Source organism: Actinia tenebrosa, unplaced genomic scaffold (assembly GCF_029948245.1).
Source record: "Actinia tenebrosa isolate PJP-AT-01 unplaced genomic scaffold, QUT_ActTen_1.0 PGA_scaffold0__85_contigs__length_37466705, whole genome shotgun sequence".
NCBI lineage: Eukaryota > Metazoa > Cnidaria > Anthozoa > Actiniaria > Actiniidae > Actinia > Actinia tenebrosa.
The window spans coordinates 29,978,936-30,005,374 of NW_028292569.1; the positions used below are offsets into that span (position 1 = coordinate 29,978,936).

At 35.8% G+C, this 26,439-nt stretch overlaps 2 protein-coding genes across 2 annotated transcripts; one reads left to right on the forward strand and one right to left on the reverse strand.

Annotated features, from left to right (window-relative positions):
• The first annotated feature begins 3,011 nt into the window (after nt 1-3,011).
• Nucleotides 3,012-11,793, forward strand: LOC116294987 (heparan sulfate 2-O-sulfotransferase 1). The gene is made up of 6 exons (XM_031702690.2): nt 3,012-3,344; nt 6,999-7,108; nt 7,787-8,188; nt 8,890-8,987; nt 9,821-9,978; nt 10,617-11,793. Exons 1-6 carry the CDS (start codon nt 3,212-3,214, stop codon nt 10,838-10,840), a joined length of 1,125 nt encoding a protein of 374 aa, XP_031558550.2. The 5' UTR covers nt 3,012-3,211; the 3' UTR covers nt 10,841-11,793.
• Nucleotides 11,794-12,351: 558 nt separating this feature from the next.
• Nucleotides 12,352-24,384, reverse strand: LOC116294985 (uncharacterized). The gene is made up of 8 exons (XM_089039603.1): nt 24,113-24,384; nt 19,490-19,768; nt 18,820-19,188; nt 17,675-18,069; nt 16,187-17,462; nt 15,435-15,499; nt 14,462-14,878; nt 12,352-13,491 (listed from the first exon to the last, which is right to left on the reverse strand). Exons 1-8 carry the CDS (start codon nt 24,270-24,272, stop codon nt 13,165-13,167), a joined length of 3,288 nt encoding a protein of 1,095 aa, XP_088895729.1. The 5' UTR covers nt 24,273-24,384; the 3' UTR covers nt 12,352-13,164.
• Nucleotides 24,385-26,439: the final 2,055 nt, after the last annotated feature.

Sequence of the window (26,439 nt, forward strand, 5' to 3'; positions counted from 1 at the left end):
TTTTAATAATACGAAGTTTAATAATATTATAATAATATTAATATTGTTATTTATTATAGATATATTGTATAGGTCGTTCTACGTGCTAGAATTTCCAAGAAATGATGTTGTGAACATGAGATATTCTGTATTTATTTCAGAAATTATATTTTTGAAACAAAATTTTAAAATAATAAAAATAATGTGATTATATTTCAGTACTATTGTTAACTTTTAAAACTCTCAAGCCGACAAATCTCACTCAAAAACTGTCGTCGAACTCCCTCCCGATCCCCATTATTCTAACCATTTAAATATCCCATTTATCAGGAGAGAAATTGGTCATATCGTTAAACTACTCTTTAACCTTTCTTTGTACTTCTCACAATGGCTTCCCCACGCTAAACATGGCGCAGAATGAGTGGACAAATTGATTTTGGCATCTCATTAAGGTCTAAGAATGCGGTGAACCATTGGGAAGTTAATGAGTGGCGGGAGATTCAAATGCAGAGAAAATGGATTGAAGCTACGTTACAAGACCGATTAAAAATTGATTTTCAGCTTTCATTTCAAAGTAAAACCGTCGCATACACTCGGTTTTTGAAATATAAAGCTTTAAACAATAACATATGACTTTTTATTTTATCGTACGGTTAAAAAATGTCACTATATTTGCAATGATAATTTTAGAGATTTTAAAAGTTTTTTAATGAGGAAAATGCAGAATCGCGATATTCATGGCTCAATATCTTTAAAAGTTCGAGGCGCGACGACGACATACACACGGCTTCTCATAGAGCTTGAAATGTTATTTATAATGATACTTGGATCGTTTAAATCGGCTTAAAAAACCTACTACCTGAACAAGCCACGCGAATCGCTCTATTATATTGCTACGTAACGTCATACTGGTAGCGATGTCTCGACAGGAATGTTATTTTAAAACAATGGAGTCATCCCCTCCTTTCAGAATGATAACCATTGCCTTTAATTACATTTCTCTCCTTCCCCTTCCCTCTCCTACTCTCACAAGACAACCTGTCGTGCATTGAACCCTCCTTCGATCCAATCTTCATCACGTACACAATTAATAATCAATATTTCCTAGATTAAATCATCCATGTGGCATTGGGAACGCGTGTTTAGTCTAAAGCCAAAATAAATCCCTTAAAGAACAGTTACATTAACAAAATCCGTCCTTCCGTCCGTCCTTCCGTCCGTCCATCCATCCATCCATTGGGATGACGTCATCAAGCAACAACAGTCCTGTTATATTTAGGATTCAAAACAGTAGCAGAAAGCGGACAGTCTTCACCATCGGCTGCGGGCACAATTTTTTTCCTGAACTTTAACAGAGGCGGCACAACCTTTTTAAAAGTAGGGGAAGTGAGTGTGTGTGTGCGGGGGGAGCTGAATAAATAACCACGTGACCATTTTGGGTTGGAAGAAAGGCTACCAATTCGGCTTGTCTAGCCTAATTAGGTCAACTTCCCAATTTAGGCCAATTTAGATGCAAAATTAAGATCAGTTAAGTTTTGGCTAAACATAACAAAACTTGAGAACCGCCAAAAACTGTCAACAATTGTATATAGAGAATCATTAGCAATAAATAACAATAACTGGTCTAGTAAAGTAAAATCTCTATTAGACCGAAGCGGCTTATGGAATATCTGGCTTGAAATAAACTGCAATCATTGTTCAAGTCAGAACCCATTCAAAATAATTAAAACTAGATTAACGGATATACAAATTCAAGTTTGTCGAGGGGAACTCTTCAGCGATGAAAAAACTAGAAGAGGCCCCTCAGGCCAAAAAAATTAATTAAGGACATATCGTCTGGTAAAAACAGATTACTCGTTTGAAAATTATTTACTAATATATCACTATATCGAAGTTAAGGATTTTAAACACAGAAAAGCATTAACCAAATTGAGAATCAGTAATCACGACCTTGAAATCGAAAAGGGAAGACATTCAAGGGAATATAAAAAAACAGAAGATAAGAGGTGCTTCCATTGACCAGATAGTGTAAAAGATGAGAGGCACTTCCTTCTTCACAGTACATTATATTCAAATCTAAGGGAAGAACTCTTCAAGGACAAAAAACATAAACAATGATTCTCTTTTGTTAAATGAGAACGAAATGTTTCTGCTATTTATTTATATTTTGAGTCCTCCCAAAATGTTAGCAGTTGCAGTAGCATAATATGTCCACAACTGCTTTATAAAAAGATCACATACAATACAGAATTAATATAGTATGTTGTCTTCTTATACCCAAACTAGGCACTAAATAGTAACTGTACTAAATAGGTTAAATATAAATAAACAATTATAGTCTTCATACATTTGTTCGGGTAAAATGTCTATGTATTATACTAATACTCGATACCGAATAAAAAGTCTGTCTGTCTGTCTGTCTGTCTGTCTGTCTGTCTGTCTGTTTGTCTGTCTGTCTGTCTGTCTGTTTGTCTGTCTGTCTGTCTGTCTGTCCACTTACCACAGCCGGATAGCCCAGCTTACTCAATCCTTGTCTCAAAAATTTCAAACTTCCCGTCAGAATATGAAGAAAAAATTTCTACAGGTGATTAGTAGGGCAGTAAGAATTATTTTGACGAAGTTTCAAGTTTGTACGAAAAGGTAGCAATTTTCGTCCAAGCTGCACTTTAAAGATAGACATGGTTCTTCACTTATCAACCAAAAGATGAGGATGAGGGCAAATCACAACATACGACGGGGAGAACGAGATACGAGGGGGAACTTGGTACCCACCTCTGAAAGTGATAAATCTATAACTGCCGATATTCAGGTATATGCAGCTTATACAGCGTTATTTCTTTTTGAGGCTACAGCCTAACCACTAAAAAAGGTTAACCTTATCTGTTAACACTGCTTTCATTTTTTCAGTCTCGTAAATATTTCCGACCAAAATATCTTAGTTTACGAGATTTTAAATAGTAAGCGGAAATACGTCACAATTTTAGACCCCTATGCAGCCTGGGAAATATTTCTTATTTCCGCTGACCGGTATTCGTTGTTATTCATCAAATTTATCGAGTGTTTGAGGTAGAATTCTGTCGTAAACATGCTCGAAAATCCTATCTTCCTTTACCGTTTATAATCACATAAACTCAAGATTGTTCATAATACTCAATGTCTGGCCTGATATCGGGTGGTTATGTGAACATTTCTGGTTGTGATCATCGATAAACGACTCACGTGTAGTAGCGCAATGTTCGGCCGTGGACTTGTAAACAAGCTCCCTGTATTGATAGTTCTGGTCGTAGTTGGCATCCTAGAATTGCAGATCTTGAAGATTTCAGAAATCAAGAACCAGCCGAAGAGCCAAGGACCCATTCATGAAGGTAACGTCAACTTGAAGCGAAAGCGCTACAAATTCAACAGTTCCAATAAAAATAGTCATTGTATTACCAAATAACATTAGCTTACAAAAAACTATTCCAATAATATCAAAACGTTTCGTCTTGTAGTTTATTATTTTGCCAGGGAGTTGATTGAAGAACTACGTTCTTTTCACGGCATAGTTTTTCTTTTCAATAAAGTGTCTTATCTCTTAGACATATGTTTTTCCTGTAGTATGTCACGGAATATTCTTTGGCGGTTCAAGCAGGCTAAGTGGGCTCTCCACAAAATACCTTCTTTACTCGACTTATGTACGTTAAGGTTATGTGTATACTGAAGGCATTTGTCTTGTTATACTCCGAGTTACTTGTATTTTATGTCCGTTCGTGCATTGTAAATAATTAAATTTAATGATAGCCTTTGAAACTCAGTGAAAATGTAGAGAAAGTGAAATTCCATAATGTATCAATCTTATTATATCGTATTTGTAACGTCGTAGCTCGTTAACAAGTGTTTTGTTTGAACTCAAGGTGTGTAAAATCCAGAGAAAGTCCTTATTCTTTGCCACTCCTAGTAATTTCATATGAATCGTTATCTAAATTCAATGTCTGCTTTCTATCTTCTTCATTAAGTTTAACGTTTGCCGTGATTCCTTATCTGATATCTCCCTAGTAACGTTTATCTGTAAACTGCCTTATCAATTTGATGTGAGCCGATATATATGACTGCATACTTATGAATTTGCTGCATATTGGTACAGTGAAGATCAATTGTTCTTAAAAGCTGTAAAAGTTTCAATTATCAACAGTGTATGAAGGTTAATTTTTTCCATGTGTTAGTCGAAGGTAGAGAAAATTCAAACAGACAGCGTATTGCTTTACTTCATTGTGGTCAAGGGTGCTTCAGACTGGCTCTCTGGGTCTAAGTTATGAAAACACTATTTAAGATAAGATTATTAAATGTTTATTTGTTGTTTTTGTCACACATGATGTTATCATGTCTTGGTTAGCTCTATTGAGTTATGTTTATATTATATTCTGTTTCAAACAATTAAGAAACAGTTATAATTGTGAGTTATGCTTTGGGAATGTTGCTTGCCTAGGGGCGATTGAGTGGTTTGATAATCTGGGTGACCAGTGATGTTTCTTGACCTGTTCTTAGTTTTAAACTTATCTTTTTGACTGACTTAGCCAAGAAGATACATGTACTTTCCTAAATATTCAAACTCAACCATTACAGATCATACAATGATTTTTTAAAATTTTTAATGTTTCTCATAATCATTTGTTCTTTGCTTATCTCTATGTTTATCTTTCTAAATAAATGATGAAAAAGTGTCTTTGAAATCATCCTAAATAAATAAATAAGCCATATTTTTATTGCAAAAAAAAATTCTGACTATATATTGCAGTGCTGTACTAGCTATATACCTATGATATCTGTATGGCAAAAAAATGATTTAACACATATATAACATTTCATTATTTGTAGTTTTCCTCAAGCTAGTAATCTAATCAAAAACTAAATAGAAAACTAATATAGAATAAAATGTTATGAAAATCTAAAAAAAAAGAAATGAAATAAACTGATTGATGAAAGCCTTTACTAATTAATTACATACGATATTTTTTTTATATGCTAAAATTTTACATTTTACAAGAACACATAAGCTTGGTCATATACACATGTATAAAATACTAATCATGCATGGCTATGCATTGATTGGTTTGTTAATTAAAACAATTTGCAGTAATTAATTAAATAATTTTGTGATTTTCAATTTTCAAGGAACAAACTGATGCTAATCTATATCATGTCTTCGCCAGCTCATGGATAATTGAGATTCTAACATTTCTGTGGACAACTTGGAACTACCGAGTTAGTCTAAATAATATTGAGAATCACAGTAAATATGGGTCAACCAGGCAAAATTGAATTTTTTAAACTATTGCCCTATCATTGATGCCTTATTATTATATCTACTGTCCCAAAAATTATTTCTTGTTTAGGCAGTGAATTGACACATGCATCGTTATATATTAAATCTCACACTGAGATCATATTGGAAAGGCAAGCTTATAGGAATGTGAAACATTTCTGTAAGTCATATTTGCCAAGTGTTCTCTTGATTTTTGAGCACCCTCTTTACATTGATTCCAGTTAATGCTCTTCATATGCCACATTCTGGACAAAAACAGCAATGCTTTATATTGGAATCTGTAGAGCACTCAAGATTCAAGAGTACAATAGATGCCACAAAAATTCCAATTTCATCTGGCATTGAGTGCTTTACGAGCCTCTTACCCTTTGTTGACCTCCATTGTCTCTGGCAAGAGTGTTTCTTATTTAAGAGAAGTGAGAATTTGTTGAGCAACAAAGTTGGCACCAGTTGCGCTCCAGAGATACACAGATGATGATGGACTTTGTGAAAGTCTAATGAACCTCTTGCTAAGGAGACTGCAGACCATTCCCTTTCTGCATGTCTGGAAAAACAAAAAAAAAAAAAAAAAACCATAATAAATAATTTTACAATTTATTGCTTTTTATAAATAAATGTCTTTATTTTCCTACCATTCTGTGCTAGCTGTACAAAATGTGTCTTGTCCTCTGTACCATTGTATAGCATTCAACCTTCAAATATTAATTTCTTAATACCCTTAATTTAAAGTAGGCCTTCACTGATCTGAGTTAGGTCATGGCTTTTTACTTGCTGATTGAATTGGAATTTAACCTGTTAGGCTTAAAGGAAGAAGGAAATCTGTAGAACCCGGAGAAAAATACATTGAATCCATAGAGACCCAACAAACCACTCACATTATGCTGAGTCCAGGAATAGACCTAATTTATTATTAGTCTACAATATTTACTTATTTCAAACCAAGTGTCATGTCCTAGACAATGGGATGCTTTGTGTGAGTTGTATCCATATTTGTGTGTCTTAGTTCTCATGTGCAACCATTAAACAAAGAAATGATACTCTAGGGAATGTTTACTCATTTCAAACCAAGTGTCATGTCCTAGATAATGGGATGCTTTGTGTGAGTTGTATCCATATTTGTGTGTATTAGTTCTCATATGCAACCATTAAACAAAGAAATGATACTCTAGGGAATGGCAAATTGTCTAGTCATGAGGGAAAACATATCACCAAAATGAACAAGGTCTATTAATCCCAAGACCACAAAGGTTGCCACTACTAAACCATCTTTAATTCCCAGACATAATCTGCATACCTAGAGGTGTAAGGCTTAATATAGACCAGCTAGTTTTGAGTTCCAAATGACCAATGTGTTATTTGATTACTTACCTCAGGCTTAGCCTCGTATAAGTGTCTAAATAATTACAAATATCAACGGTAAAGTAAAGAATGCACAACTTCAACAATACAAAGACATTGAAATTCCACGGAACTTCATTGGAACACATGAATATTCTATAGAGGCTTTCCACCAGTCACGTGATAGCAGAAGGCAGGAATCTGATTTACATGAAAAAGAATTCAGTCTCCCAGGGGGGAAAAGACTATTATTGTGCCCCCTGTCATGGCTGCCATCACGTGATGATGCAAATCCTCTATACAAAAACGAGGTTAACCCTAAGCAACAGACTAACTCGAAACTGCAGTATTCTGTTTTAATATCATCTATATTTTGCAGACCATAAGAATCCAATAGAAAGCAAAGACGTCAGAAATACAGTTAGTGAAGATGACAAGGATGTGGATGAGTCTGAAACACTCACAGAAGGAGCCAAACCCAGTGCAACGGTCAGTTAATTTTCTGATATAGATTGGGATATGTCGTTTCTTTCTTGCACCTTAGTTAATATTACGCAACACCGCTGTGTTCCTTGATTACAGTCTCACTCACTCAGGATTAGCATTTCAATTTAGGTCAAAATATTTACAAATACCAACGGTAAAGTAAAGATTTCACAACTTTGAAAGTAAAACAAATTTGAAATTGAACTAAGAACTAAAAAACTCGCGGGTGATTGGGATTGGCACGAGAGAAGTGTTAGGAGAAGCACGACGCGTAGTGGAGTACTTCTCGACAAATCTCGGGTGTTCAGCTTACCCCCAAGTGCTGTGTAATTGCGCACAGTACAGGAAGCAGGCTTTTTCGTTTCTTTTATAAAAGACAAACTTACAATACATCATTTTGGATAGGAATAAAGTGCGCGCGTGTGCTGTACGCTCTCATAAAGCGTAGTAGTTATTTCATAAAGTCCTCCTCTGGAGCACATAAATGTTCTAAACGAAAGTGAATCTAACAAAGAATTTGAAACTTTTTCAAATATCCAAACTAATTTCCTGTGGGAAAAACGAAAATTGCGTATAGGAGCAAATGAGGCAACATGTTTCAAAATAGCCAAGCCAAAAATATATAACACAAATACTGGCATTTAATGTGTGTTGACGAACTTTACTTCACTTTTCGTCCAGGTTGGATTTGACGATTATTCCATTGACGACAACGCAATTATCATATACAACAGGGTACCTAAAACAGCCAGTACCAGCTTCATGGGCGTAGTCTACGATCTGTGTGAACAGAACTCCTTTCATTCCATACATCTAAATATCACCAAGAACCAGCATGTTTTATCTGTAGCAGATCAGCTCAGACTTGCTAACAACATTACTCGATGGACAGACAGACTGCCAGCCTTATACCATGGTCACGTAGAATACATTAATTTTCGAAAACTTGGCGTTTCTAAACGAATTTTCTACATCAATATTATAAGAAAACCATTAGATAGATTGGTGTCTTATTACTACTTTTTGAGATTTGGAGATACGTTTAGACCTTATAAAAGACGGTCACGACGAGGAGACAAAGAGGTGGGGCTTGAATATCTTAAATTTTTAAGATAAACCTACTTGCAGCAAGGTTGTCATACAAGAATAGAACATTTGTAATTTAGTGAGAAAGGAATTCATTAAAAGACAAGAGAAAAAGTTCAGCTTCAGTGATTTTCTTTTGTATTTTAATGTATTCCTATCCCAATAAATCATTAATGTTCTATTTTCGTATGACAACGTTCTTGCAAGTAGGTGTATGCACTAGTCATGCAATTGAAACCCTCCACTGCTGTTGTTTGAGGATTCTATTTCCATTTTCATTGTATCTTTTATAGCGATACTTTCTGTTTCAACTAGCAAAACCATTCCAGCTGATATGGAAAAAGAATGTTAGCCAATCAGAATCGAGAAAAACTGAGTGTTCATGCACTTTTTCAGTGCTTGATAAGAGTATGCCAATAAATAACGAATTATATATTCTTATTTCAATGGCGTACATCTCTTTACTTTCTCTGGTCAATTTTCCGCACGCTCCATGACACCTCAATTTTGCAGTGACGTCATTTCTACGCCACTATTTCAGATCAGCCGGTTGTTGATGTTAATTCGCCTACCACTCTCAAAAGAACTCGTTACAAGTTGCTTTGTGTCACCGGCCAATTGATCTCTGGTTGGCACATGATAACAAAGGCTTATGTCACATGAAGTATCGCTATATAACAAGTTTTGTTTTATTCCAGACGTTTGACGAATGTGTCCAAGAACAACATAGAGATTGTAAACCAGAAAGGCTTTGGCTACAGATCCCATTTTTCTGCGGTCACGCACCTCAGTGTCAGTAAGTTTAATAAATCGCGTATTGCAACATAGCTACAAAGTAAATATCTTGCGTTACAACTTCCGACACGCATCCCAATGTCAGTGACACTAGAGAAAAACGTTTGCGCATGCGTGCATTTTACAACGTTTTCTAAGAATTTTGAAGAGTTTAAGTGAGAAAATAAATGTTTTTTTTTTCTCCAAGTATACTAAAAAATTCGAGAGTATACTTTTGTCAGACCAAGATACTGTATTAAGAAACACAATATGAAAGAATTAGCCTTAAGTTTCAAGCATGGACACTAAAGTTTTGACATTTTGTGAAGTCCAATTTATCAGGCATGTTTGAAAGCCAAATTTACTTATTTTTTGACTAATTTGCATACGGATTCAGAGCATGCGCAGACGTTTTTCACGTACTATATCATACTTACAAAGATGTCCGCCTCAATCGTATTTCAGTCTCCTGCATGTTTTTGCAGGAACATGACAAAGCAGAATAGTTTTTGAAGTATTCAAGTCATATTTGTTTTTTCATGATCATGACTAGTTGATCATGACCGTTTATAACACAGTCTCGTCGTTGAATCCATATCTTTTCGAGAAGCTTCATTTTTTTGTAAACTTTTCATACAAAATTAAAATGCTATGCCTTTTCTCTTAAAGATGACGTCACAACCACCAACCAATCAGCGTGCGAGTTATTTTTAGCCTAGCTAGCAGTCTTATGGACAAGTGAAATGAATCTAGTTGGACTCCCCTAGTAAATTTCCCCTGATGTCAGAAAGTAAAGCAAGTCATGTTAACATGCTAAATGTTGCATTACCCACTTTTCCTTCTGTGTTCCTCCAGATCTCCTGGTAATAGATGGGCTCTTGAACAAGCAAAGCGGCACTTGATTGAAGATTATTTGTTAGTCGGGCTGACTGAAGAACTAGCGGATTTTGTAATGGTGCTAGAATCAGTCTTACCAAGATTCTTTAAAGGAGCTACCAAAGTGTTTCTTGAAGGTGAGTAGCACTGCCTTGTGATGTCATGGTTTCCATTGGCTGATCGAGGAATAAGTATTTACCTTCGTACTTCTACATCCCTCACTAGGAATGCGATCAAAATGCCCGAAATACCACCCCCCAAGAATATAAAGTTCTATACTGATCTATTTCCTGGGGTAGTCCCACACACCTCTCTCCCCCAGACATACAAACGTCTGTAAATTTGTCAATTTTCAACTTGAGTTTTCTCGGCCGATATAACACCTGACATAATGAATCTTTGTAGGGTTACTAAAGTAAAGGTGCTCTCTCCAGTGCTGGTATTGGTTTTTCTCTCAGTTTAATTTTAACTCAACTGAATTCGCGGCAGCCATTTTGGCAAGGGGTCTATTGCATCTCTGGATAGTGCCCAAATGATGATAAGTCGTATCGTATTTGATTTATCCAAGAGAGCATAATTAAAAGAGGGAAACTTCTTATTGTTGCGCGCGCCATGTAAATTCCCTTTTGAGCTATTTTTAGTAACCGGATGCAGTTTAAATTTCGCTTTACCCTACTCCCGTGCGTCAACTAGTGCATGCGCGCTCTTTCCGTTTGTTGTTTTTAGTGACGTGAGCCTAACCTACCTTCTAACGTTGTTCATCTTTAACTTACAGGCAACAAATCTCACTTACGCAAAACAGCATCCAAGAAACCCCTGGAAGAAAGCACAATTCTACATTTCCAGCAGAACAAAATATGGAAAATGGAAAATGAGTTTTATGAATTCGCCAAAAAAGTTTTTTATACTGAAAAGAAAAGAACTATGCTACAGAGGAACAGAGACGTGGTGTCTTCTCCTGTGCAGTTTTTTTACGAAAAAATTCGGCCCAAAAGTTAGCAGGGTTTAAGGGTTTATAAAGGACAGTAAATATAACTATTTGTAAAGAAACTAAATACGACCTTCCAGCGCGATTCGTAATTTAGTACTTTCCTAGCGCTTCTCACTATAAATTCTTTATTACTGCTATTTTCAAAAACATGATAGCTGCGAGGTGCACGCTGAAAATTTTCTTTTCTTTTTTTATTCTTTGTTTTTCTTTTGTTTTTGTTTTTGTTTTTGTTTTTTTTTTATAATCTTTTTTGTTCTTTTCTTTTCTTTTCTTTTTTCTAATCTAATTTTCTAATTAACCTAATCTGTCGGTACCTTTCATATTTCCGACTGACGGCAGCGAAAAAACAAATTCCAACGGGCAAATCGCAACTCCAGAGTTTGCATGTTTATGCCGGAAAATAGCAGTAAAACGAAGTTTTCTAACGACAAGTAAAACTACAAATCTTTGGAGTTTGTTAGAAGCCCCATTTAAATAGTAAAAAAAGATTAACTAAACTTAAAGAAGAAAGATAACGAAAGAAAAATCCTTGATAGCACAATTCAAAAACGTCTGACCACATGCTATTCGTCTGTATGCGAATTAACAAAAACATCTTGGTGTTGTAGAGATAAATTATTTTTTGCTTTCGGTAGTTTTTCTTGAAATAGAGTGTTTATACTGTAAAAATAAATGTTTAATGTTGACATATTGTAGAATATTTGTCAGACAAGTTTGGAAGTCATCTTTACTATTTGCATGATTTGCAAATGTTTTGAGGCACAGCAATATTGCACATAAAACTTTGCAATATATAGACTTTAGCTTAGTTTAGCATTGCTTCAATCTAATTATTTTTAAGTGAAAAAATACTATAATTTGAAGACGTTTCGATCCGTGACCAGGGATCTTCCTCACTATGTAAACATGTTCCAAAAATCTTAAGTCAGCGACACATTTCGAGTAAATTTTTTTTAAATTTTTTATTTGTCTATTACACTCTAATTAGGTCACTTCTTTTAAAGTGCACATGAACCCTTCGACAATACTTTCAGTACTGATTCTACATAAAGTAAATAGTTGAATGGTAAAATATTTCTTGATTTGAGTGATGCGTTTCTAAGTTATGAAGGTTTATACTTCCAATATGTTAATGATGATGACGTCAGGTAAGGTATTTGAGTGTTTTTGTTGTAACTAATAATACTAAATGCTGGCCATTTTGAAAATAAAAATTGTAAATAGCTTTCATGTAAACCATGAGTAAAATAATGATGCTTCTTAAATACTGTATCTATGAACCAGTTCGATTTTGTATATTTGATTAAGCCTTAATAGACGTCACACTCATTAGCATATTGGAAGTATAAACCTTCATAACTTAGAAACGCATCACTCAAATCAAGAAATATTTTACCATTCAACTATTTACTTCGTGTAGAATCAGTACTGAAAGTATTATCGAAGGGTTCATGTGCACTTTAACGTAATAGATCAAAAACGAGTGCGAGTGTTTGATCAGGGCATCCAAACACCGAGAAACAGATGAATTCGTTTATTCGTCACTGTTTTAATCAGTGCCTTGATCCGTTATTGATCAAGTGTCAAGGTGCGTGCACGTGACTACAATGCAAAGTCGTCATTGGTCATTGATCTCATGAATTATTAATGAGTTTGAGAAGTTATCTTATTAAACCTTATCAAAATGTCTACAGAATGACGTCAACCGTGGAAAACACGTTTCGCCGTTCATGAACTTGCACTGCTATTGATAACAATAAATGATGTCACTTGAAGCTATACCTATTTCAAGTGCCTATAGAATCCGTCCCTTTTTAATCTTAAAGTGTATATCAAGGAAAAAAGATTATTTTCAAAATCACTTATTTTTGAACAGTGTAGTAGTATGGTTGCAGTATTTTTGTACGTGGACTTCTATTTTCAGAGATAAAAACATTTGAAATATCAATATGCAAATGAGGTGACGTAAATTCAAGAATAGGTTACATTTTGAAGTGTAATTTACGACAAGTGTTCTGAAGTGAAATAACCTAAAAGTGTACAAAGCCATATATTTCAAACATAAGAAGGATTTGCAAATAAAAAAATGAAAAAAACAGCAGTACTTTCCACAAAAGCATTTTTGTATAATAAATTAGTCTTGAATTTACGTCATCTCATTTGCATATTAATATTTCAAATGTTTATATCTCCTAAAAGAAAATTTTACATACAAAAATACTGCAACCATACTACTACATTATTCACATATAAGTGATTTTGAAAGAAAAAAATGTTTCTTGATATACACCTTAAATCCACCTTCCAACAGTCCTAAACCCATTCCATCCCTCTAAGGTACGAAGTCGTAGGGCGGACCAGCATTTGGTCCAACATCCGGGTCACCATCGGGATCGATTGGCGTACTAACGAGTTTCTTCAAATGAAGATTCACTGAGAACATCAGCCCTAGAGCATCTTTAAGACTCTCGGGATGGCCATTGAACACATTTTCTAGTGACTTGAGCATCTTGGTGTAGATCTTGTTGAACTTATCGGCCCTCAGGTAAGCCTTAGTGCCTTCCTTGAATTTGTTCATTTTGGGATTTGGCACCATTGGCCATACACCGTCTGGATCGAATGGTATCTTTGGTCCCGTGAAGAAGTAGGTACCATTACACTAATTGGAGAGAAAAAAGAAACACTGGTTGTTATATCATTATATATACACTTATTTCAATAAAGTTAGTCACCAGAAAAGCTACAAAGCTGAGACCGGCAAGGATTATGGGTATATACATTTTACATGTTTCAACCGCTTGATAACTGTTGATGGACTTGAGATCTTCTACCAGTTACAAGTTAACCTCCTCTGAGCATCCTCAACTGCTGCAGTTTGTTTCAAAAGCTTTACTTGTTGGATAGGAAACATTTCCTCATGATTCTCAGCGATCACAGCTTTCTAGGTTTTTGGTGACTAACTTTATTGAAATAAGTATATATATATTCATCTTCATAATACGAGTGGCCTTTTTTCTCGTCATATTTTTTCTTGCGCTGATGGGCTTGACAAAATACCTCAGACTCCAAAAGATATTCTCCGACTACATCCTAAATTAAAATGTGTATAAGTTATATGTATTCTCTGGAACCGAGGCAAATAGTAGCCAATTCAACTCGGTTTCAGAAAATACTTGACTGGGGAGAATAATAGACTGAAAACCAAACCAACCAGGAAACTACTATAATAAAGTCGCGAATCCATGTTGCAAGACAAGTTAGACACCAAGACACCAGTTGATGGCCAGTGGCGGATCCAGGGATGGTTCCTTACATAGGACCCACTTTTGTGAGATCTTGGGAAGCCAATCATGTTCTTTAAGCGGCCCAGTAGAATGAAATTGTAACCCCCCCCCCTTATGAAGCCAATTTCGCAGCTACCAGCGTTTTTTGCGTGTCGGCCACTTTTGGAACCCCCTCAAAATCCTGAATACGCCACTGTTGCTGACATTGTTCCATTGAACGTTAACAGACAGCACTCGCCGTTGCAACAAAATCGCAACTCAACTGATAAAAAGGGCGCTATTACAAAAATCATAAAGAATTACAAAATATAGTAATGATCCATCACTATCAACATTGCATCATACCCCTTCGTAGTTAACTTTTGTACTTTGGTCAGTTCCAGTTCCCTCCTGATGGTGTTTATTGAACACCTGGATCTCACGCTTCTCGGCGATCGAATAGAAAAGAAAATAGTGCGAAAGATCTTTCACTGTTCCATTGCTCCATGCCATTGGATTACACGGAGAGCTTCCTTCACCTTGTTCAACTATCAGTTTAATTGCTTCTACAGCTGAAACAAAGTCAGTAACATTCAAAGAACGGCCATGCACTGACCAGTGCGTAAAGTCAACTTGCCGATTTGGGTCACCAGTGAAGATGCTGTTGTTTTTTCCACAGTCTGTGAGGTATCCCAAGGAATTCAGTATGTGATTGTAGAAGTCACCGATTGTGTTGTGATGCCTTTCGTACTCGTAATGGTAGTTAGGAAAGAATTTTTTGTTCTACAAATGAATTTTTAGAATTGTTTAGTTGCTTCGCTACGTTTGCGCACACTGAGCATATTTTTAGTATAGATAGTATATCAATCTATTATTGTGCATATCACTTTGACTTTCACATCTACATCTACATAATTTATTTGTAAAATCCAAAAGGACATCTAGCAAATTCCAGTGTAAGTGCAAGATAAATTAAATAAATAAATATGTGCAAATAAGGTAAAAATGATTGTGCTAATAATGATTAAATCACAGGTAGCCCAAGCTTGGTTTCTGTGGTGTCCTGTTATAAGGAAATGTATGGGGATTCATCAAAAAAGTCAATAAAATCATTGAAACGTGAGATAAAGCCTCGAAATTTTACCCTATCATTGATAAATAACACTTCTTTCGCTCTGCGTGGTTATTTTTTGAATTTAGTGTTTCTTACTGGTGGGGGAAAAAAATCTTAAAACGGGCTAAATTCAAAAGATAACCACGCAGAGCGAAAGAAGTGTTATTTATCAATGATAGGGTAAAATTTCGAGGCTTTATTATGATAGCTATATTTTATAATCACCTTCGAGTCTTTGTCTTTTTTGTTTGCTCTGCTTCGGGACATTCCATATTGACGTAGCTTGAAATCTAAAATAATAATAATAATAATCATAATAATAATCATAATCATAATAATAATCATAATAATAATAATCATAATAATAACAATAATGTGTAGGGCCTAACTAACTAATTTGTAAGGACTTATAAAGATGTGTATGACACAAACAAAGAATATTGTACAAAGAGAAATGACGTGCTCGAGAAAAATCGAATGGTTCCTTAATATGAGAACACTGAGTCGTCTCTAGCTTCGACCACTTTCTTAAAAAGTTCAAAAAAGCACAGAATAAAAGTAGGAAATCTTTGCCTTGCAATGACTAAAATAAAAGTTAACTATTTGTAATTTTTGGTCAACGACTTTGGACACGATCAGTTTTTCTGATATGTTGCCCGGAAAGAGAAATTGTTGATAGAGACCTAGTATATGACGTTTTTGATTCCAATCATTTAAAACACCTAATATCATTATAATTTTTATTCAAATAATTCTTATGATCAAAATTCCAGTTAAAAATGTACCAATATAGAGGCTTTGCACCATTACGTGATAGCAGCCATGACAGAAGGCAGGAACAGTTGAATCTGGTCTAATCTAATTTACGCGAGAAAGAAAGTTTCCAAGGGAAGAACAACTTTATTGTTATGCCTAGTTCATTTAAAGTTGAATAAGTTTAAAGAGGCTGGAAGATGGGGCTAAATTGTAAGACGTACTTGCTATAGAATCCTCTTCGAATCCTTGAACCAGACAAGGAACGTAATCTCCGTCAATGAGTGGGTCGACAATTTCAGACGTCTGATGTTTTACTATGCAACTCTCTTGATTGGAGTATTTAGACGCCCCGGAGCACTTTAGCTTCTCAACGAAATCAAACATCGAGTTGAAGGACGATTTTCTTTCTTGAGTCACTCCTGGTTGTTCAATCGTCATGAAAACGTTTCTTATGAGATTAATAGAAACCTTTTCAATCGGTACGACCAAGTCAGGTTGGATTCCTCCAGGGAGACGCGAGGGATAAAATGGAACGAAATCCTTCGAGTGAAAGATGGGACTCCCACCCACTGCATTCAGGATGTTGGCCACCAAGTTCATATGCATCATTTCTTGAATGACAATGGACCTTAAAATGCTTTGTACATCTTCATTATAGTTATATTTAATAGAAGCCAAGGCTGTCAAATATGGAGGAATTGTGGCTTGTTCCAGCTGCAAGGCTGTCTGTAAGTCCCTTCGAAGATTCTCAACTGTGTAGTAGTCTTTTGGTTTACCAGTCGGAGGGTCGTCTTTCTTAAGCCAGTCCAAGATTACTTTACTTTTCGAAGGCGAAAGATCCCGTGTTACAGGCATGTAGTTAGGATGAGAGATTGGCAATTCCATACTCATTTGTATGGCTTTCTTACGCTCCGTAACCTCGTAGTAGTTGCCCAAGTCTACGATGTTTTCCGTCATGACCGGGTAAAGATTGGCGTATTGCTTAAATATTGGGTAAACGTGATCAAGCCATGTTGGTTCTGAAACAGGACCATATTGGTCCCAAACTGCAATGACGATCAAATTATTGAGCAGCTCAAACATATCTATTTTGCACATCAAAGAGAAATTCTTTTTAGGATGTTCTTCATTATTAATAGAGTAGGTGTATGGATAAAGCTGTCCATCAATGTAATCTCTTGGACTTTTGGGATCTTTTGTCATAATTTTGAATTCGGCTATGCCTTCTGAATTTGTCAAGACATCCTCGGGTGGCGGTATTGGGGGCACGGCAACAGGTGGTCCGTCTGCGAAAATGTTGGGGCAGTCATTGGCTTCGAAATGTACTTTCACATTAGAAAGAGGTTCGCCAAATTTCGTAGCAATGACTCTAACGTTAACCGATTCTTCAGGTTCTTTATGCATGGTCCAGTCGTCGTATGGGTGAATATCAAAACCCTTAATATCTTCTGCAAGTACTATCTCCTTACAAACTAACGCTGGCCATTCCCCAGTAACCTAAATCAAACATAAATAAGATATGCACACGCTTAGAACTGTAGAGTTGGACAAGAGTTTTAGAGGAACAAGAAAGGTAACATATCTCTGAGTACACGGTTTTTGCACAATTTCAGAGAGTTCTTGGTCAATGTAAGATTTTCAAACAAGTCAAGAAAACTACTTATAGAGAAAGAAAGAAATCGCAAAAGAGTTGGTATAGATTTCCTCACCTTTACAACAACAAACGGGTTGCTTCCAAGCATATTAATTTCACGTTCTGAAAATGCTCTCATCACTGGGAAGGATTGAATCCCAGCATAGTTTCTGTACCAATTGGGGGCGGTTTGATTTACTATACCCAGCCACACGAACTTGTTATCACAAGTTATATTCAGTGACGTCTCGGACAGATCTAAAGGTAAGCCAACATACAAGTTGTTCAGATCCATGGTGTCAAAACTGCCATTTCTGGTTATCTGGAGGCTGTTGCCAAAGTCTATATAGGCCTTCTTTTTCTTTTTATCGACAATAAATGGTGCGTTCTGAACGTTTGGGGATTTAGCATGAAGCATTCGACCGTGAGAGAAAAATGGCGGAGACTTGATTCCCAGCAATCCAATGGAGCCTACAGGATTAAAATAAAAACGTTACGATATTAGGAAAACCGGTACCTATATCCGATAACCGATACTTTCTATAACCGTATAGCCAGTTAGGCCCTGTCCACACTATGCCGGATAAATTTGAATCCGAATCCATAGTGTGGACGGGGCCTTAGATGCATTGAAAAATGCACAACTTAATTAAGGTTACTGGATATGTTTCATTTAAACTCTCTCTACGCAACACGTTAAAGAAAACCCCATAAAACTATATATCGTTTTAAAGGTCATATGATAAAAAAATTCGAAAATAATTTTATGTGAAAGCGACTTATTTATTGAAGCCTTAAACATACTAATCGGGCACGTTACTTAAAGGTGAATTAATAGATATGGCTTTGGTGCGTACAGCCAAAAGAATTCCTCAGCGATATTTTATACTTATTGTTTTAGTATTTCGTCTTTTATGCGGTAAAACGTCAACCGACATTTCGACGTTCCAACTTAAAACTTTAATAACTTTTTTAAAAAGCAAAAAATCATATATATGATAATAAATAAATTAGACGGAATCTAAAGCACGAGAAGACGTCCGTGTTTGTCTGAGTCGCCAAAGCATAAGAAAACATTTACGACCTCTTTCTTTTCATAAAATATTTTTGTTATCTTTTTCTTAAAATTGTAATAAAGTTCACTGACTAATCGTCAAACTATTTCCCAGAAAACAACGGATCCCCAAAATCTCGACAATTGCGCAATGAGAGCCATCTCACCTGTCACACGTCCATAAGTAAAATTGTTATTTTGGGGGTCTAGTTCGTACATATCAACGTTGAAACGTATGGACAATTTATCACTTTCCACGTTGTCGCTCTTCATTATCTTTTTCCACTCCTCTATCAAAGGAGAGTTAGCATTATCATCTATCCATCTTATGTTTGACAACACAGATTGGTAAGCTGATCCGAATGGAGATAGTGTTCCAGGATCAACAATTTTTGGCCAGATGTATTGAAATGGAACAGGAGTAAAGTCTGCAGAAAAGAAATCTCCGATACGAAGTCTCCAGCCCCAGATCTCAGAGAACATTTGGGCCTCCGTGTCTAGATCCACCATCTTGCCGATCGTCTCGTTTCCACCCTCTGAAAATAAGGGGGAAGTTCGTTAATAGTCAATCACTGCATTAAAATGGGGGACATAAAAGAACGTTCGCGTATCGAATATCGCTCGAATATCGTTCGCGTCCAAATATTCTGCACTCTTCTCTAATAACATGTTGGGCGTACATTTTTTCTCTCCATGGTCTTACTCGAGTGTTGGCGCATTTAACATATTGTATAATTGTTCAAATTTAGCGTCACACGCAAAGTTCTTGAATAAAATTGTTACGTAATGCGCTTTTATTTTGTCCAGATATTCAAGCATGAAGCAATTAATTCCTACCCTGAAACGTTGCTTCCAATATCGGTTCTTCCTCGTTATTATCTGCAACACACGTTCCATTGACGTAGCAGACTTGCGTCACAGAAGCGTCTACGTTCCATTCTCCAGTTCCACGAGAATTCCAGAGTTGGCCATGTGTCAAGTAGTTAGTTTGGACAAAGTTAGCCGAGTCGAAGTTGCTTGGGATGTTATTGACCGTTGATACGTCAGATTGAAACGTACCACTGAAGGTAAGACGTGGATGGAAGAGGTAATTCATGTATGGATCATCAGGATCATCTTTGAAAATATTAAAAAATCATAAGATCACTTTATGTCTATTGAAGTTCAAATCACTGCATACAGATGCATATCGTTGCAACGGTATCTTATCAAGCTGAATTTGATATTAGTAAAAACGATAGACCTCTTCGGCTTGGGGTAATGTTTTCCGATTCCACTTGTCATTCCCTTGAGATTAAGATTCTTTGTTTGATCTGTGTCCATATTTAAGTGTCTTCTCATGTGCAACCGAGCGCAAACCTTAAACAAAGAAATGATACTCTAGGGAATGACAAATGGTCTGAAATGGGAAAACATTATGTCATCTGAGCATATCGTGGCGGTCTTCCTCAGCTAGAGTGACAGCCACTCCATTTAGTTGTTCCAGAAGACCTACCTGGTACTTTCTCCAGAAGGAAACAATAGTATGGATCAGCAGATGCTACTGATGATAATGTTGCTGATACGCCGCCGTGGAAAAAGTTTTATATGTAACTCAATGTGTGCAGGGGCGAGATAAGTTTCAGATAAAATTTAATTAAATTAATTTATATGCCGGGTCAGCTGTCACTAAAATTAGTCATTTAGATACCGCGATCAGCTTCGGTCTGGTCAGCGGTGTTCCAAAATAGTGTAAAGGTGGCGGGCAAGGAAAAGTTAGTTCGATCAGGTTTTGGAAGAGATATTTTACTGTAAACGACCTTTCCTTCCAAATGCAATAAAGAGCCCTTTTCTGGAGGTTGTCCCCCTAGAAGATCAATTAAATATTAAATATTCCACAAAACACTCGAAGGAGTAAACAAAGGAAGCCAACTTTGGAATCTCAGGCGAATGCAACAATATTCTGGATAAACCTATAAATACAGGGGCGGATAAAGGAGGGGGGGGGGGTGGATTGGGTTGATTTGCACCTCCCTATTTTAGAGAATAAGTAAATATTTTTAGGAAAATAAGAGAAGGAATATGATTGCATCTAATTACAAAATATGTCAAGAGTCAACAACACTGAACCATGCTATTCTTTCGATTAGTTTTAGAGACCAGGTGTGCGAAAATTATAATGGCAATATACTCAAGAAGGTTGACGTCAGCTTCCCTTTTGCACCATTAACGTAAATATCAGGATCGATTAAAATCGAGTGAGTTGCTGGTTCGTCTTTCCGAAATTTAGCTGCATTCACAAGTATGCAGTACACTGCTGTATGTTATAATTTAATAATTTTTCCCCCTTTGTACTGCAAAAAAGAAGGCTCCATGCAAAATAACGTTTTTAAATCACCCATCCCCCTTTTTAAAATCCTCAGTGTATCCGCCCTTGAAATGTAAGGGGCTAAAAAAATATACAGGCGAATGAGAGGATCACCAAGGGCAAGAAAACAATGGTTTATTGAGATTAAACATGGCCTGCATAAAGAAATTATTTCTCTTTCAAACTTTGGCATTTCAGTATCGTAGATAGTCCTCTTTGACATTTACAAACAAATATCGCCTTATAACTCGTGATTTATCCAAATTACCTAGAGTCAGGGCTACAGAAATTACTGATAAATTGCAGGTGTTTAATAACGGATGTAAGTTAGAATTTGTGGGGAGCTGTGCATGATAAGCCTTTCCCGTGAATTTGTAAAAAATTACTTTGCTGCTGTCCAGATATATTGGAAATACTTAACATAATTGTTACATGACACTTTAATAGATGTCAAATGATTATATAGAGGATATTACATGGGCGCGCGGAGATACGAAATTTATCTTCGAGTATTGAAAAGATCTCTCACAAGTGAGCGCAGCGAACGAGTAAGAGATTTTCAACACGAGAAGATAAATTTCGTATCTCCATGGCCAAGCGCCCATGTAATATTCTGTTTATTATATAATTATCAATGAAGTATGTTTTGGCTTTTTCAGGCAATTCTTTTTGTGTATTTTTGAATAGCCATCGCAATGGTGTTATTTTCACACGAATGACATAATCTTAAAAGATGGATTTTCTTGGGCAGATTCACTTTTATCTTGAAAATTTTAGTGAAACACAAAGGAACTAACCTAGACGTTTGATAAGCAATATACAGTATTCGTGTCTGTCTCGGCTACGCCTCGAGCTCGTATATCGGATACAACACGGCCACTCATACTGTATACCGCTCAATTGAAGAATCGTTGTCGGGTTCAGAAACGTAGAACATAGAAGCTGAGACCGAAATGGCACATGGGTAATGACATAATTATATTATAATTTATTCATTTGCGCCATCCATGCAGTCGGTTCAGAATGCCAAACGCGTATTAAAAACAGTGGATGATGCCACGGGTCGCCGGTCACAGCATGCATCTAATTAATGTACTTCCCATGTGCCAGTTCGGTCTCAGCTTCTATGTTCTATGTTTCTGAACCCCACAACGATTCTTCAATTGAGTGTATATTACATATTATCATAGTCTTATACAACAAAACCAACAAAACAAACCAATTTTTCATTGTGTAAAGTAATCAAGCGAAGCAAGGAGTTGTACACTTAAGCTTCAGTCATAAGTTTTATTTGACATACAGCTATTATAGGGAAAAAAGCGCTTTTCTTTTTGTATTGCAGGGATATGGCGGGCATCTTCTCTTTTGAAACATTAGTGTATAATTTGAAAATAACAATACTTAAATCTCCTCCTGCAACTGTCACTATTGTAAATATATTATGAATATATGTTTATAGGTGTATAGATATATGTGATTGATCATTGTGCTGATCGATTCAGGAAATTCTCCTGTAAAAGAAATGAATAATAAATAAAAAGTGTATTGATCACAAGCAGTTAATTGTATAAGAATTAACAAGCTGATCGTTTGCAACATTCTCATCACCCATGAACGTTAAATGATATCAAGTTTGATAGAATTTCACAATCAATCGGACTATATTCTAACTGAACAAAATGACAATACTTTCTCATAAAGTTTGCACAATTCAACAAAAAATATAGAAAAATGCACGAAAGTGAAAATACTGCAAAATTATTGAAATGACGATTGAAAGAATCCGTAGAAAAAGCGTTCTAGTTCTATGGAATAACTTTTGTCTCTATAAGCTTGCTACGATCGACCGCTTTTTATGTTTTCGTTCAAATCTTCTGATGGGTTGTTGTTTGGACTTGCTGCTGTAGTGTTGACCTCGACTTCATTTATAGCTAACCCCTTCGGAAAATCTATACCGCCTGGCTTTTACGTAAAGCGTCCACGTTGACACGCTTAAAGTTTGTCTTAACCAAATAGTCACGAATCACCGTAAAGAGTATAAAGTAGTATTAAACTTACTTCGAGGTCACATTGGATTTTATGTATTTTAAGGGTTTTACAGCATTTAATGAAAAATATAAAAACATAATCAAATCCTTCGAAACTTCCCATCTCAAGCCAGAATAATATTTTCCAAAAAATTTTATACAAGGCCGAAAAATGGGACATTTTTCGGCTCCTCAGCACAACTCAGAATTCCATATCAAATATGAGGCCGCCCACCGAGTAGCTTGTCAAGGTATATATGACAATTTGCTACCGAAATAAAGCTCCTTTCTTAAACTTTTCAACTGTTTACATCCTTATTTTTTCCGCGTTGACTCAGAGGACTGAGCGAACCATTTATATAGCCAACAAGAGTAGATCCCATTCTTCACGTGCATGACAACAATTTATGCGGTTAAGACGTTATTTTTGGCTTCAACCGGATGATACAAATCTCGTGACAGCTGACCCAGCACGTTTTACTTTCCAACACAATAGGCAAGATATTGAAAGTTTTGGCGACAAAGGTGATGCTTTATACAAATGATAATAAATAATCCGTGCTAGAGCTTCAGAGCGAAAGGTTACGTCGCATGGGTGACTTTTAACGCTAAAAGCTTTTGTTATTATACATCTTTGGTAAACTAGGCATAATTTTCTGCCTGTATAAGAATGTTATCGTCTGAATACTGAGTACTGCATGCATATTGAATTGAAGCTCGAGTCGTTGTGAAAAATCTGCAACGATAAAGTCTTTTAGAAGCCAAAACCAGGGCAAACCAGGTATAAGCAGATTAGCATCATTATTTGTTTAGTACATGTAATTCAATCTCACAACTGCCAGCCGTAGAACATTTAATAAATGATTTATCTCTCCTCCAGCGATATTTTCCGCTTCTGGTTGCTTTTTGCAGCCAAGACCCGAGTCATATGACTGATACTTGAAAACGCCTTTCGTTATACGCATTGTCGTCTCTTACTAACAAGACTGATCATTTGAAATGCTACAATTGCGAAAACAAAGAAATCCCGATAGGTTTCAAAAACTGTTCGAATTTAGATCACAAAATCTAGTATAATTCGCTAACCTTGTTCTGAAGAAGGCCGTCCATTTGTACTTTCAGTGGTTGGTTTTGCATTCTTGGTCTCGGCTTTCACTAGTGCTTCTTTGTTGGATGCCATCCAAATCGAACCAAAGACAAAAAAACAAATCACGAAATTCAGGCATGAGCCCTTTAAAAAAATCATTTTGGAGGGACCTCTTAAAAATTTTTTTTTGCGCACGTAATAAAGAAACAGTAACCGACTTGTTGTTGATGTTGGTGTAAACCTTAGTTTTGCAATATTTCTGGGATTCTAGCCTACAATGCCAAAGGCACTCCCCTGAAGTCAGGTGACTTATTTTCTCAGCCCGAGTGAATAAGCCAATGAGCAAGAGAAACATAATTGTATTGTATTGTATTGCTATAATGATCGTGTATGAATAAATAAATAACTAGACGCATATCTACGTGAACTCGGGCTTCTTTTGAACATTGAAAGGTTTGAACGTAAAATGTGAAAGCACTGTTATCGATACAACACAAAATGCCACAAGAGTAAAGTAATTGTTGCTAATTGTCATTTATTTCTGACTACTACTTTCAATCAAAGTCGTTGTATTGTGACAGACAGTTTTGCAACTTTGTTTCGATATTTTATTTTCTGGATACTGAAAGGATTTTTGGGTGGAACTTATTTGAAATCAACAAATGACAGAGAGTGAGCTAGTCTCCTTTGCAGGCGTTCTTAGTGCCGGTCTAAAATCCCCTTTAGACCGACACTAAGAATGGCTGCAAAGGAGACCAAGTGAGCAAACTCCACCAAGTTTTAAAACGGTCAGTTGCAATAGAATTAATTTGCTTGTAAGAGCGTAGAAATGATTGGCAGAATAGAAGGGTAATTGTATACATTCTCATATTTTTGTATGTCATAAACAGAATGAATGAATAAAATGAGTTTTGTCTATTAAATCACAAAGCCAAGAATATAATTATTACAACTTGATTTTATTTCAACAAATTTCAACATCAAGGACACAGAAACATTTTGAACTCAAGGCATAACTATTGTGATGTGTTGCTGAATGTTTTGGATTTATTGCAATAGGAAAATATCATATACTGTGTTCAATTTTATAAAGAAAGAACTGTCAATGGACTATTGGGCAATTGCCTTATTTCATAATGACGTCACAGTTTGTTTACATCAGCTAAAATCGATAGAAAATTAGGTTAAATTCTTAGCTTATTTCTCTTCTTTCGAGATACACTTCTTTTTTTCTTGTTTCAACCGCTTGAGAACTATTGATGGACTTGAGATCTTTTACCAGTTACAAGTTACATACATACATACTTTATTCGTCCTCTTTAAGGCTTTTCAGAATAAAGGGCCTAATTAATTACAATTAAAATAATACTATATATAATTATATAAGAAGCAAAAAGAAAAGATCAAAGAATAAAGTAAATAAATAAATAGATAAATAAATTGTACATTTAAATTACATTAAGGTTTTAAGAAATCTGAAATAAGATGTTGTTTTAATGTCCGTTTAAAGTCTTTCACTGTTGGACTTAACTTAAGGGCAGAGTCTAGTTCACCTCCTCTGAACATCCTCAACTGCTGCAGTTTGTGTCAAAAGCTTTACTTGTTGGATATAAAACATTTTCCTATGATCCTCAGAGATCACAGCTTTCTAGGTTTTTGGTGACTAACTTATACACTTATTTCAATAAAACATGTAAAATGTATCTACCCATAATCCTTGTCGGTCTCAGCTTTGTAGCTTTTCAGGTGACTAACTTTATTGAAATAAGTGTATTTAGCGTAATATTTAGTTGTTCTTGTCTAACATAATCACGTAAGATTTGAAGACAACCAATTTGAAGCTTGTGTTCATAGCTGGTCGCTGCAAAAAAGTCTAAATGAAGACTTCCGTAAATGTTCACAATTGGTTTAAAGCAAATAAACTCACCCTAAATATGACCAAAATATAATTCAGGCTGATATATATAAATAGGGCCTAAGCAGGGGCTGAATACCCAAACTTCACCAACAATTGCAATCAATGGTGCTCACGTTATCCAGGTATTAATCACAAAATTCAGTGCTTGGAGTGATAATCGATGACAAGTTCAGTTCGCACAGCCATATCGAGAATTAACGAAGATCGCTTCTGGTATTAGGGGCTTAAAGTGCGTAAGGCACTTGGTTTCCCAAGCGACCTTGTATTTAAAATATAATGCGTTAATACAAGCTTGCTTTGGTTACTGCAATAATAAATTGTGGGAAATTGTTGGATTACATCGCAATTTTAAATTATGATGCCGATACTAACCATTTGTTCGAGCTTTTCGGATGGAAAAACGTTTTA